The sequence below is a fragment of the Maylandia zebra genome, linkage group LG11 (assembly GCF_041146795.1).
Source record: "Maylandia zebra isolate NMK-2024a linkage group LG11, Mzebra_GT3a, whole genome shotgun sequence".
Taxonomy (NCBI): domain Eukaryota; kingdom Metazoa; phylum Chordata; class Actinopteri; order Cichliformes; family Cichlidae; genus Maylandia; species Maylandia zebra.
The window spans coordinates 9,150,377-9,163,910 of NC_135177.1; the positions used below are offsets into that span (position 1 = coordinate 9,150,377).

The window sequence follows — 13,534 nt, forward strand, 5'->3', positions numbered from 1 at the left end:
CGAGATGAGGGAAACTCGGGTTTTCAGTTCCAGAAAGTTAAGTTAAACTTTAACTCTGAGTCAGTTACCAGGGTAACAGAGTCTGAACCTAACCTCCTCACTGGCGGGTTTTCTTCAGCCAACTCCTCGTTCAACAAGAGAGAGAAAGCAAAGAGAAACTGGTAAGAATCGACATGTCAGAGTCAACCATAGCTTCTGCTTTGTCCACATTCATTGACGATATTTTTGTGAAAGCTGTAAGTTTATGTTTTTCGTGATTTTCTAGTTGAATACAATGTGTTTGTGTGTGACTGTCAGTGTTAGGTAGGTGAAGAGAACTGCACTTACAGTATCTACACCTGTGTGGCAAATGTCTGGTAAAGATATAGATAATGAAATGTAATTATTACTAAAATATACATAATAAAAAATGAAAGCTGAAATTGATTCAGTTTAGTAATTTTGTCTGTTCTTATAAAGGCCCTGAATGCTGTGATATATGCCAACTGCCAGATGATCTCAACGTGTTTTACACCAGCTTTGAGACCCCCAGACCTCCCAGACCTTCCCGTCCTCCCATACCCACCAGACCTCCTAGATCTCCCAGACCTCCAAGACCTTCCAGAACCCCCAGATCACCTGACCCTCTCTCCTGCCAGCGGTCTCAATAGACCAAGTACACAAGGTCCTGAGGAAGATCAACCTCCGCAAGGCAGCAGGACCAGACAACATCCCTGGACGAGCCCTTAGAGCATGTGCTAACGAGCTGGCTGATGTTCTCACCTCCATCTTCAACCTTTCCCTCAGCCAGAGCATTGTTCCCACATGCTTCAAGACCACAACTATCATCCTTGTCCCCAAGAATAGCCCAGCCACCTGCCTAAACGACTACAGACCTGTTACACTCACTCCAATCATTGCAAAGTGATTTTGAGAGAGTGGTGATGGCCTACATTAAGAGCAATATTGCACACACTCTGGATCCCCTGCAGTATGCCTACCGGCCCTGTAGCAGCCCTTGGCATCAAGAACGACAGAAGAGTCTCTAACGGGTGCAGCCATTTATTTCCTCACCACACACGACTCATTCTCTGGACGTTGAGCACCATGAAAACTATAAAATAAGAAAAAATTTATACCCGTACAGTCCTTTTGAACTATAACAATGAGCAATAACAACAATGAGCTTAAGTTAATTCAGGTAAGTTCAAACAAGTAATTCTGAGATATACAGTCACAGATTAAATAAAACAAAAGGGGTTTCAAACAGGGGTTACACAGTTCAGTTAAATAAAATATAACAACAGATCACCTCTCATCACATACCTCAGTCCGCTTGCCAAGGGTGCAAACTCCGGTGAACACTTAAACACTTCGGCCCTGCTTCGGGTGCTGCTAGTGTCGGATGGCATTGCTGCTGCCCTTCACTATTCCTTCTACCACCTGGAGAGTAATGACTCCTACATCAGGGTACTCTTTGTTGACTACAGCTCCACCTTCAACACACTCACAAACTCATCCACAAACTGTCTACACTCGACCTGCACCCCACCCTCTGTGACTGGCTACAGGACTTTTTGACTGGCAGGCCTCTGTCTGTCAGGATCGGCAACAGGACCTCAGTTATTATTATCACAAACACTGGCGTACCACAGGGTTGCATCCTCAGTCCCATCCTCTACACCCTGTTCACCCACGACTGTGTTGCCTCCAACAAAGACAACAGCATACTGAAGTTGGCGGATGACACTGCAGTGATTGGTCGCATCACTGGTGGGGACGCGGCGGCTTACAGGAGAGAGGTGGCCGGTCTGGTGTCATGGTGTGAGGACAACAACCTTACCCTTAAGCGTAATAAAACAAAGGAGATGATAGTGGACATGAGGAAGAAGAAGAGGCCTCACCAGCTGATGTGTATCCGGGAGAGTGAATTGGAGAGGGTGAGCAGGTTTAGGTACCTGGGCGTCCACATCAATGAGGACCTCACCTGGACACGGAACACCACACAGCTGGTCAAAAACGCTCAGCAGGGGCTGTATTTCCCGAGGAGGCTGAGGAAATTTGGTATGTTGGCCAAGATCCTCAGTAGCTTTTATAGCTGCACTGTGGAGAGCACATTAACCAGCTGCATCACTGCATGGTACACCAGTACTACTGCTATGGACCGCAAACGCCTGCAGAGAGTGATAACAACTGCGGAGATCATCAGGACTCCACTGCCCTCTCTGCAGAGCATCTACCATCACAGTCCAGAGGAGAGCTGCCTCCATCCTTAAAGACCCCACACACCCTCAACACGGATTGTTCACACGTATGCCCTCGAGACGAAGGTTTAGAAGTGTGAAATCCAGAACATCCAGACTCAACAACTCCTTCTTTGCCACTGCTATCAGACTCCTGAACAGCTGACCTACCTCAACTGCAATTTGCATATCAGGACACTTTGCACACTAAGTTCATTTTGCACATTAAGCTACTTTGTACATCCATCTACATCGACATCTGCATACCTCACTTGTCTTCACTTACTTATTTTTGTACTTATTCATTTATCTTTCATTATTTTTTATCCTTATTTTTTTTACATTTGTATTTATCTTAATATCTTATCTTATTTTTATCCTTATTTATTTTGTTCCTTTAACCCTTACTTAACTGGCATTTGTGTATTGACAGCAAAGCAAGAATTTCATTGCACAGAAATATGCTATTTCTTCTGTACCCATGACAACGAACGATTTGAATCTTGAATCTTGCGAAACAATCGATGAGTTCAAAAACCCTCAACCTGGAGGAAAAAGCGCACATAGCCAGATGATGGAAGCCATGATTGTTTGGTGGAAAAGTGCCTGAAAAAGCAGAAAAAATGCTTCCGTTTCTTCCGGAGGAGGGACACTGCTGCTTCCTCTCTTGATGTAGCCTCTTCTTCCTCCACCTCTGTTCCATCTTAATTTTCAGCTCTCCTCTGCCCTCTCTCCCTGCATCTTCTAACACCTCTCCCCTTCCTTCTTCATCCTTTTTCTTTTTTCACCTTCATCCCCAACCAGTCCTGACTGTTTCTTTAACCTTTTTTTTTTTCAACTTATGTGACAAAAGAATGAACTAACTTAATTTATCCTTTGAGAATTTTTCATCTAATCTTTACAGACTTTTTCAAAAACATTTTCAAACATTCAGATCTGTCTTTTCCTTTTTTGGGAAACCTCATAAATGGTGAACTAAGAATCCTGGAATATGGTTTGAAACATTGACATTTTAGACTAAAAAGGACCATGTTTTGCTTTCTGGCAGCTTTTATTTTGAAACTGGAACACTAATCAGTGCTGCGCTGCACAGTCCCCATCGGGAATCCGCTGTGCAACAACCCTTACTTACCAATGCAGAAATTTCGGACTCTTACATCAGCGGCGCTAAAGCTAATGCTAAAGCCACAGTGACTTTGACAGTGTTCATTTGGAGGGACGTGTTGTTTTATGTGAGACACTAAGTCATCAGAGTGTGCACGGACACTCTACGTTTGACTGATATTGACGCTTGGGTATGGTGTGTGAACGCTTTTTCCTCTGAACTGTAAGTTTTGTGGGAGAGAATAGTTTAGGCCACACACTTTTGAAATGGTGTCCCACCCAGACAAAGCCCCTCCCACTATGCCCCTGCTTTACCACATGAGTCAGATGTAGTGAACTTACTGCAAAACTCTACACACGAATTCCTACATTTATCAGTGCTGACACCATGTGGTCACTCAGAAAGCACTAACAGTCAATAAACTCACATCAGCTCAGCTTTAGCTCAATTACACACAATTAACAAAGTGGAAACACTAGGAGTCAAAATATATCACACACCAAATCAGAAACTTTGATGGATAGACAAAAAAGCCAAAGTCAGCTCATTCAGCTTTGAAACAATGGATCCAAAGACATGCAAAGGAAGAGGTCGAGGAGGACCTTGTTAGTGGATCATCTCAAAGTGTTATGACTTCTAAAATTATGAATAATTTATTATAAATGACCGAGATGAACACGGTCAGATATCAGCCAAACATTTGACAATAAAATGTAAGAAAGTAAAGCCCAAATACCAAATACACTTATCAATTATCTTATAACTAACACTATTTGTCTAAATAATCTCCAACACCCTGGAGAACAACGAGGAGAGTTTAGAGACTCTCCAAGATTATATTGATCAGTGCTTTCAGGATCTCGTGATGAAGAAGACCCAGTGTGCAGCTTCCCCGGCCAAACCTGAGACGCCGTCATCGAAAAGACAACGCCCGGCAGATTCCCCCGGCTCAACATCGCCAGCCAGCAAAGATATTGCTGACATACTGGAGTCAATCGACAAGCGATTGTCCAGTTTCGACGCAAGGCTGTCCTTGGTGGAGATTCTTCACCGAGAATTTAAATGCTTGCGAGAATCCCTGGACTACAGCCAGCAGCAGGTGGAAACGCTTGCTGCTGAAAATGCCACGCTAAGGGAGTCGGTGAAATGTCTCACAGATAATGTTACCCAGCTCAATAGAGAAAATAAAAAAATAAAAGAAACAGTTATCGATCTACAAGCTCGTAGCATGCGTGATAATCTGGTATTTTCTGGTATTCCAGAAGCCGCTGGAGAGGACGCGGAGACCACGGTAAAAAGCTTCATCAAAACCCACCTGAAGCTGCCGGAGGACACTGTGAAGAACATCGTCTTCGATCGGGTACATCGCCTCGGCCCCATTCGGGCTACGGCCGGGAGACCACGTCCTATCGTGGCCAAATTCGGCCACTTCAAACAAAAGCAACATGTGAAAAGCCGCGGCAGGGAATTAAAAGGAACGGACTTCAGCGTGAACGACCAGTTCCCCAAAGAGATCTTGGAACGACGCAGGGTCCTCTTCCCAATCCGACGCGGCTTCATCCAGAAGGGCTCCCGCGCTGTCATCGCTGTGGACCGGCTGTACGTGGACGGACAGCTCCACCGCGACCCCAACATCACTCCATGGCTGTATTAACCTCACACCAGATAAGAATCAGCTGCACCCTTTCCCTATCCACTCACACTAACTTGCATTAACATCTGTTTAACTTACCAGTATCAAATCGCATCTTAAAGTGTGATTTCATAGCAGAATTAACACCGTCACTCTCCGTCAGTGATTTAATTGGAATGTTTACGTTTTGTTTTGTTTTTTCTTCTCGTTTTTTCCCCCTCTCTTTTCCCCCTCTTGGTTTTATGCTGCTCACCCCTGTCCTTGGTTTCTTTCTTTATTCCTTTCACTGCCTCGATCACCTGCTTCGACACTCATCCGCAAACATCCTTTATTTCGACACATACGCACCATGCGCTCAACGGCAGCACATTTACATCAGTCAGACAGCGCACACAGTCATATAAGATACACACACACTTAAGCCAAGCCTACTCATATTAGTAACTATGCATACACAAAGTCAGACTCAGGGAGCATCTCGCCACACATTTTTTCTCTCTCTCCTTCTCTTTATTTATGAACAAGTGAAGTATTCTCTCCACCTGTCTAAGCGACGCACACAGCATACATCCCTAGTTATACACAAACATCTATGGGTACACTGAGGTTCATTACATGGAATATAAATGGAGCTGGCTCCAGAGAAAAGAGGTTAAAAATATTTAACCAACTCAAAAAACTACAGGCAGATGTTGTCCTTTTACAAGAGACCCACAGACCTCTTAGAGGTTCGAATGAACTTAAAACACCTAATGTGTTCTCAGCTTGTTATAATTCTAGACAAAGGGGAGCAGCAATTTTAATACATAAAAATATTAATTTCACAGTACTCGATACAGTTATAGATCCAGAGGGCAGATTCTTAATCATTAAACTATCTATACGTGATAAAAAGCTATGGATTGCAAGTGTATATGGTCCAAATGTTGATGATCCCTCATTCTTTCACGGTTTTTTCAGTGCACTCTCTGAACACTTAGATGGCACACTTGTTCTTGGAGGCGACCTCAACCTTGGACTAAATGAAGACATGGATAGGCTCAATACAGCGGGAACTCAGCGTAATTGGCAGTCCACAAATATAATCAAACAGTATATGAGCGACTTTGGTCTTTGCGATGCATGGCGCTCCCTTCACCCCACCAGTAAGGAATATACTTTTTTCTCACATGTCCATCACTCCTACTCTCGTCTGGATTATTTTTTGGTCAGCAGCTCACTGCTGAACGACATTTCAGACACTGAGATTCATCCTATAGCTGTCAGCGATCATGGTCCTGTATCTTTAACACTAATGCACAAGAATAATACTACGCCAAGAAAAAACTGGAGATTTAATATATCACTACTTAAAGATGAAGACTTTATTAAATATTTTAAAAAAGAGTGGACTTCATATTTGGACTATAATGACACTCCCGAAACATCAGCTTCTGTTCTATGGGAAGCAGGGAAAGCTGTGATGAGAGGTAAAATAATTTCTTTCTCATCACATAAAAAGAAAAAAGAAAACAAAAATATTCAGGAATTAGAAAAAAACATCAAATCACTAGAAGAAGCCTACATGTCCCACCAAGATCAGGAAACATTGAACAAAATACGCAAAACAAAACTAGAATTAAATGAGATAATTGATAAAAAAAAACTAAATTCTTAGTACAAAGACTACGCCTACAAAATTATGAACATGGTAATAAATCCGGTCAATTTCTAGCAAACCAGCTAAAAATAAATAAAGAAAAAACAACTATATGTGCTGTTCAAGATTCATCTGGGAACACAATATACAAATAAACAACATTTTCAGGGATTTCTATAAAACGTTGTATTCACCACAAATAAACCCATCTAAAAAAGAAATTGATCAGTTTTTGGACAACATAACTCTTCCAAAATTATTAGACACTCAAGCAATGGCACTGGATTCACCACTGACACCAGGTCAGGAAGCCCTGATAAGTATGCCCAATAATAAGGCTCCAGGTCCAGACAGCTTTCCTGCAGAATTCTACAAAGAATTCTGGTCGATTCTAGCACCAGTTTTCTACAGAACGTTGTTGGAAATTAAAGAAAAGGGCAGACTTCCATCAAATATGAATTCTGCAAACATTAATCTCCTGCTAAAACCAGGCAAAGACCCTGTATATCCCTCAAGCTATCGTCCAATATCCCTTATAAACGTAGACCTTAAAATAATCTGCAAAGCTCTCTCAAAGAGACTGGAGAAAATAACCCCCCTCTTAATTCATCCTGACCAAACTGGTTTCATAAAAGGCAGGCACTCATCAACAAATACACGTAGATTACTTAATTTGATAGACTACTCATACAGTAAAAACCTAGAAACTACAATATTCTCTTTAGACGCAGAAAAAGCATTTGACAGGGTTAACTGGAAATTTCTGTTTGCAACTTTACACAAATTTGGTTTTGGATCCTCTTTCATAAACTGGTTAAAAATATTATATAATTCCCCAACAGCTTGTGTTAGAACAAATGACCAGACATCCTCCAGCTTCTGTCTCTTGAGGGGCACCAGGCAGGGATGCCCACTCTTCCCTTCACTATTTGCAATTTTTATTGAACCACTAGCAGCAGCAATTAGACAGAATTCAGTAATTAAGGGCATAAAATGCAAGAACGTGGAACATAAAATCAGCCTTTATGCGGATGATGTGTTACTCTTTCTCCAAAATTCACAAACCAATATCTCTGGGGTGATTGAATTGATAAACTCTTTTGCAAGAATATCAGATTACTCAATTAACTGGTCAAAATCTACAGTTCTACCGATTAATTGCTCCCTCCATAATTCCTCTTCTACACCACTGCAATCGGGAAATATAAAATATTTAGGTATTAATGTTTCTCCCAAGCTTGCAGATCTAACTAAATTAAACCATATCCCACTTTTAAAGAAGGTAGAAGATGATCTGGCTAGATGGAAATGTCTACCCATATCACTCATGGGAAGGGTTGCCGCTATAAAAATGATGGTCTTACCAAAAATAAATTATTTATTCTCAATGATCCCAACTAAACCGCCACAAGATTGGTTCAGATCTCTAGATTCATGTATGTCCAAATTCCTTTGGAAAAATAAACCCCCACGTATAAGCTTAAAAACACTACAAAAGACCAAGGATAAAGGAGGACTAGAACTGCCTAACTTTCAGCACTACTTCTTAGCTAACAGGCTTCAGTTTATCTCAGGATGGCTAAAACATACCCTCTTAAATGAACCTTGGCTAGATGTAGAACAAGCACTTTGCAATAATCTAGAGATCTCAGACCTACCATTTATCAGCTCAAACATCCAACGACATGAATGCTTTAAAAGCATCAACATCAGCTCTTCTCTGACAGCATGGTGGGAGTTTCTAAAATTGACGGCATCTTCATTAATCCCATGCAAACGTACACCTATCTGGAACAACCCTGACATATTACAAAACAATAATATGATAAACTTTTCAGATTGGAGTGATAAAGGAATCAAATATTTAGAACATATACTAGAAGGAACAGAATTTATTTCATTTGACGGACTAGTTACACAATATGGGATCAACAAGAAAAGATTTTTAGAATATCAACAAATTAAATCCATAGTAAAAAAGAAATTTAAACCGGGTCAAGTTGAACTACAAACACCACCAAGTGTGGTTCAATTTCTTACTCTTAAAACCCCCAAATTACTATCCAAAATATACAGAATGCTTTCTAAAACAGATGAATCAATATCACTTCCTATTGCAAAATGGGAAGCGGATTTATCAGTTAACTTAGACCTAAACTTCTGGTCTCAGATTTGCTTAAAAACCTTTCATCTAATTAGAAATCCCAGTCTTCAATTAATTCAATACAAAATATTACATAGAGTGCACTATACAGGTCATCGGATGTTCAAGATGGGCTTTACGTCTACCAACAACTGCTCACACTGCCAAACCAATTCACCGGACAATTATATCCACGCTCTTTGGTTCTGTCCACCAGTTCAGAAGTTTTGGCGCGAGATATGTGAAGACTTATCGAAGTGTCTTAAATGTAACATTCCAACTTCCCCCTTAGTGTGTTTGTTGGGCAGCTTAGATAATGTCACTTCAGAAAAGAATATCGCCCATATGGTTTTCACTGCCCTATGCATAGCCAAGAAAACAGTCCTCATGAACTGGAAAAATAAAAATAATCTTAATTCTAACCAATATAGAAATTATCTATTAGATTACATTAGTCTTGATACAGCCTCTGCCACCACATCAGATCAATTGCTCTGGGCTCCTTTGATCAGCTCCATCACCTAGTGGGGGTGGGGGGTCATAGTTTGGTCCCGCCTTCACTGTTGTGATTGGTGTGGGGGTAGGGACAGGCTTAGGGCGTCGGGGGGTTCCCTGGAGGCATCTTCCTTGGGGGGCTCAACCCGGGGTAGCGGTCATGTCCAGTTAGGGGCTCTGTTGGCTCTCAGGTGACTGTCGTGCAGCGGGGCTAGGGGAGGGTCTGTGCTGACGGACGTGGGTTACTGACCTGGTAGCCTGGCTGCCCCTGGGTGGGTCTGGGATGGGCGTGAGGTTCTGGGGGCGCTCCATCTCTGGGCTGGGGCCCGGGCCGGGCCTCGGGGGCTTGGGTCCTGGTTGGTGTGTTGCCGGGGTTGTGGGCGGGTGGGTGCATGGGGGCCCAGCCCTGGAGCAGGGTGCCGCTGGTGCATCGAGCCACCTGGGGGGCTCTTCAACTGGTGGGGGAGATTGTCACATCTTGCAGGAGCTTTCCTCTCCTCAGGGGCTCTCTCTGCAGGAGGGGGAGATACAGGAGAGGTGGAGGAAGATCTCAGCCTGGGTGTTTATTGTCTTATGTAGTCTGGAAGAAGAGTGGATGGTGGGGTGGGTGCAGTTTTCTCTGTGGTGGGGTTGGGTGGACTGTCCCGGGCTCTGTGGGGCCGGGAGGGGCTGCTGCGCTGGGCCCCGGTCTGGATGGGCCTGGGCCCCCTTACCCTGGCGGGTCGCGGATTATGGGGGTGCCTACTGGGGTCAGCGGGGGAGCTGGCCCCAGGGAGGGGTCACTTGCCCCTCCCTTCCTTCCCTCCCCATCTCCAGCTGCCTCCCTCTTCCCGCTCCACCACAACCACCCACACATGCAGGACCTTGGAGTAGGGGTATGTCACCAGGGTGCAGAGGAGGCTACCCCCCCCCCCCTGTCCCCTTCTGGCTGCCTCTGCCTCAATTTTATCCCACAACTTAGACATTCACATTACTCACACTCTCATTACACATACATATAGGATCTTGGGGGTGGGCACGATACACGGAATCCAAATTACCATCAGGGTGTACACCTCACCTCTGGCGTCGTTGCCCACCTCTCAATGTTAAATACACGTAGATATTGAGGGCTAGCAGGAGGGACCATGCGCTTACCTGCTGCTCTCTGGCAGGTAGCTCCATGCCCTCCTGGGTTTTAATTGCACCTTAGAACACACATGCATCAACACTACAATGAGCGGGTGGAGGGAGGTTTGGAGTCTTCTCTCACCCCCGTTCTCTGCGACCTGCTGGAGCGGGGGGGCTAGGAGGAGGAGTTGGCCGTCCGACTGCGGTCTGGAGTGTGGGGCCTTCCTGCTGCTGCGGAGTCGGGGCGGTCTGCCTCTCCCCACCGCAGGGAAAAGGGTAACACCACCTGGGTCTGGGTGCAGTTCCCCCCTCCAGGGGCAAGGGTACCTAGACCCGGTTTGTAGAGCACGCTTGGGGAGTGTGATCGTGTGTACAGCGTCTCTTTATGTTTGTCTCCACGTTGGTTGAGTGTGGAGTAAGTGCATATGAGAGCATGAGGGTGGGAATGGATGTTTGTGTCTGTGTGTGCCTGTATGTCTGTGTCTATATGTCAGGTTGGGTGTCAGGCGCCACCTCTCTGGGGACATCTCAGGCCCTCCAAGGTTTGGAGGCCTATCTCCCCCCACCACCACTTCCCCTGCCAGTGGCGGACTCCCTCAGACATCGGTGCGTTGGTGGTTCTTTGTGTCTGGGGATGGGCGTCCAGGTACACACCGGCTCACTCCTTGGCGGCCGCTTATCGGGGCCTGGAACCTGGGGCTCGCTCGGGCCACTTCGGAGGTGGGGTGCCCCCGGCCTCTCGGCCTGGGGCTCGGTCACTCAGGCACGGCTGGCTGCCGGCGGAGCTCACGGGCGCGTCACTGCAACTCCCCCTGGCTTCTGCTCCGCGGCTGCTGAGTGAGCCCTCATCTGGGACTCTCCTCAGCTCTTTTTGGGACAGTGGCGCGGCTGCCCCTCTGTTGGTCTTCCTTGGTCTCTTGTGTTCTGGGGGCCTCTGGATGTCTGGAATTTTGATCTCCTCCATACCTGCTTCATGCCCTGGAGGACGGGGCTGTGGCCCCCCCACACCATCTAGCAGATCATTACATGAAGGAACCTTTTTAAAAAAACAAGCGCGTCCATGCTCACAGGTGTACACACGGGTGATCACACCCACAAACTACACCCTTTTTGGCTCCTACCTCAAAGCACACTGTGTTCTGTTGATCTTATGTGCTGCACAATAATGTTTAATATTTAGTATTTACTGTCATATTCCCATATATCATTGTGATGTTGTTTATTCTATTACTCTTGTTCTCTTCTGCTTGTTTTCTTTTTTCTTTCTCAGCAGGTGACCCAGGTGATTGATATATGCATTTTTTTCTTTTTTTTTTTTCTGCTCATTCTGTTGGTTTATGTTTTTTGCCCTTCTCCCCCGTCCCTCTTCTCAGCTGTTTCTCTTTCCCTCTTTCTTTCTCCCTTTCTTTCCCCCAGTCAAGTCTGTCCCGTATTCAGTAAGTGAAAATAAAATAAACAATAAAAGGTGAATCAAATGGACCATTACGGCAAGGCTGGGATGGTCAATTTGGTAAAGTAAATCCGTTGGGCATCTTTCTTTGCCTTTAGACAATAATTCTGATGGCAAAAAGAGCCAAACGGGACAGGCAAAAAAAAAAAAAAGAAGAAAGTAAAGCCCTAATATTTACTTAACAAAAATCTTTCTTGTTGTTTTATAGTTTGACAAACTTTTTGACATCAACCAAAAATAATGCCATTAATACCATTAATTCACAGTTATGAGAGGGTGGATCGTATTAAAACTGCTGTAGGAAAGAGAAACAAGTTTAAGACCACTGAAAACTTTTATCCGCATTTGTTGTCTGTACTGCTGGAAGGAGAAAGCTTTAGTGTTCTATCCTATTCAGAGGAGACAACGCTGTGAAAATATATTGAAAGCTTGAATAAATATATTGAAAAGTAGAAAAGGGAGAACAGTTTAAATTACTACATAATTTTTATATTAATAAATATGAAAGAATAGTTTCACAGTGGACTCTCCATCATGCACACTAAAACAATAAATATCATGTAAGACAAGGTCAAGTGACTCCATAATATCATCATCATCATCATCAACTTTATTTATAAAGCACTTTAAAACAACCACAGCTGACACAAAGTGCTGTACATTGGAACTGTAAAATAAAATTACATAAGATATAAATAAAAAACAAATAAAAGAAGAGTGAAATCATTAATTAAATAACTACTGCATTAAAAAAAGAAACTAAGTCTCACTGAGGTTAAAAGCCAAGGAATAAAAGTGGGTTTTAAGGCGTGATTTAAAAGTGGACAGTGAAGGGGCCTCTCTAACATGCATGGGCAAATTATTCCATAATTTTGGAGCCACAATAGAGAAGGCCCTGTCCCCTCTGAGCTTCCTCCTGGATCTCGGTACCTCCAGGAGCAGCTGGTCAGCTGACCTGAGAGACCGACAGGGTATGTGGGGATGAAGAAGCTCAGAGAGGTAAGGCGGGGCAAGACTGTGTAGGCATTTAAAAACAAACATAAGAATTTTAAAATTAACTCTAAAAGACACAGGCAGCCAGTGCAGAGAGGCCAGCACCGGGGTTATATGCTCTCTTTTTTTTAATATGGTCCATAGCCCCAAAACCCAGTCCATTTATGAGGTAAAATGGGTAAAATATTGTTTATTCAGCAAAATTACAATGAAATTGAATACTTAAAATGACTTTTGGACTTTTATGCACTACTTAAATGTAGTTAATTTCTCCCCTTTCCTTTAAAATACCTGATATTCTGTAATACTTAAAATTACTCATGCACTTTTTAAAATTACTTGTGTAAAATAATTCCCATTTCCTGTAAAAACCTGACTTGTCACCCCATTATTCCAGTGTACCTGCTTTTAAGTTATTGTAGTTAAATAACTAAACTGCAATTTTAAATAAAATACACTGAAATACAGTTTAATTACAGGGGAATTATTCCTGGTCTCTAATGAGGATGAGGGACTCATCCCATCACGACACATTAAAACTGTCATGGTCCTGAGTCTGACGACTCAGTGTTTTGTGTTTCTTTATAATATTCTATGTGCTTGTTTAGTCTATTATATCTTTTGTTAAGGTTTGCCATTTGTTAGGGTTTTGTTCTATGCCTGCCTGCTCCCACTTCTCTTTGTTCCCTCTGTCTGTCTTTGGTGTCACGCTGTCTGCTTGTGAATCTGTCTGTTCAGTTCAGT

At 43.5% G+C, this 13,534-nt stretch overlaps 1 protein-coding gene across 1 annotated transcript in view; it reads right to left on the reverse strand.

Moving 5' to 3' along the window:
- The window catches only part of LOC112430806 (uncharacterized), a 40,037-nt gene extending 37,328 nt beyond the window's left edge, over positions 1-2,709 (reverse strand). The window contains exon 1 of the mRNA XM_076889744.1: positions 981-2,709. Coding sequence (XP_076745859.1) covers positions 981-1,041 — 61 coding nt within the window. The 5' untranslated portion in view covers positions 1,042-2,709. The remainder of the gene's footprint in view (positions 1-980) is intronic.
- Positions 2,710-13,534: the final 10,825 nt, after the last annotated feature.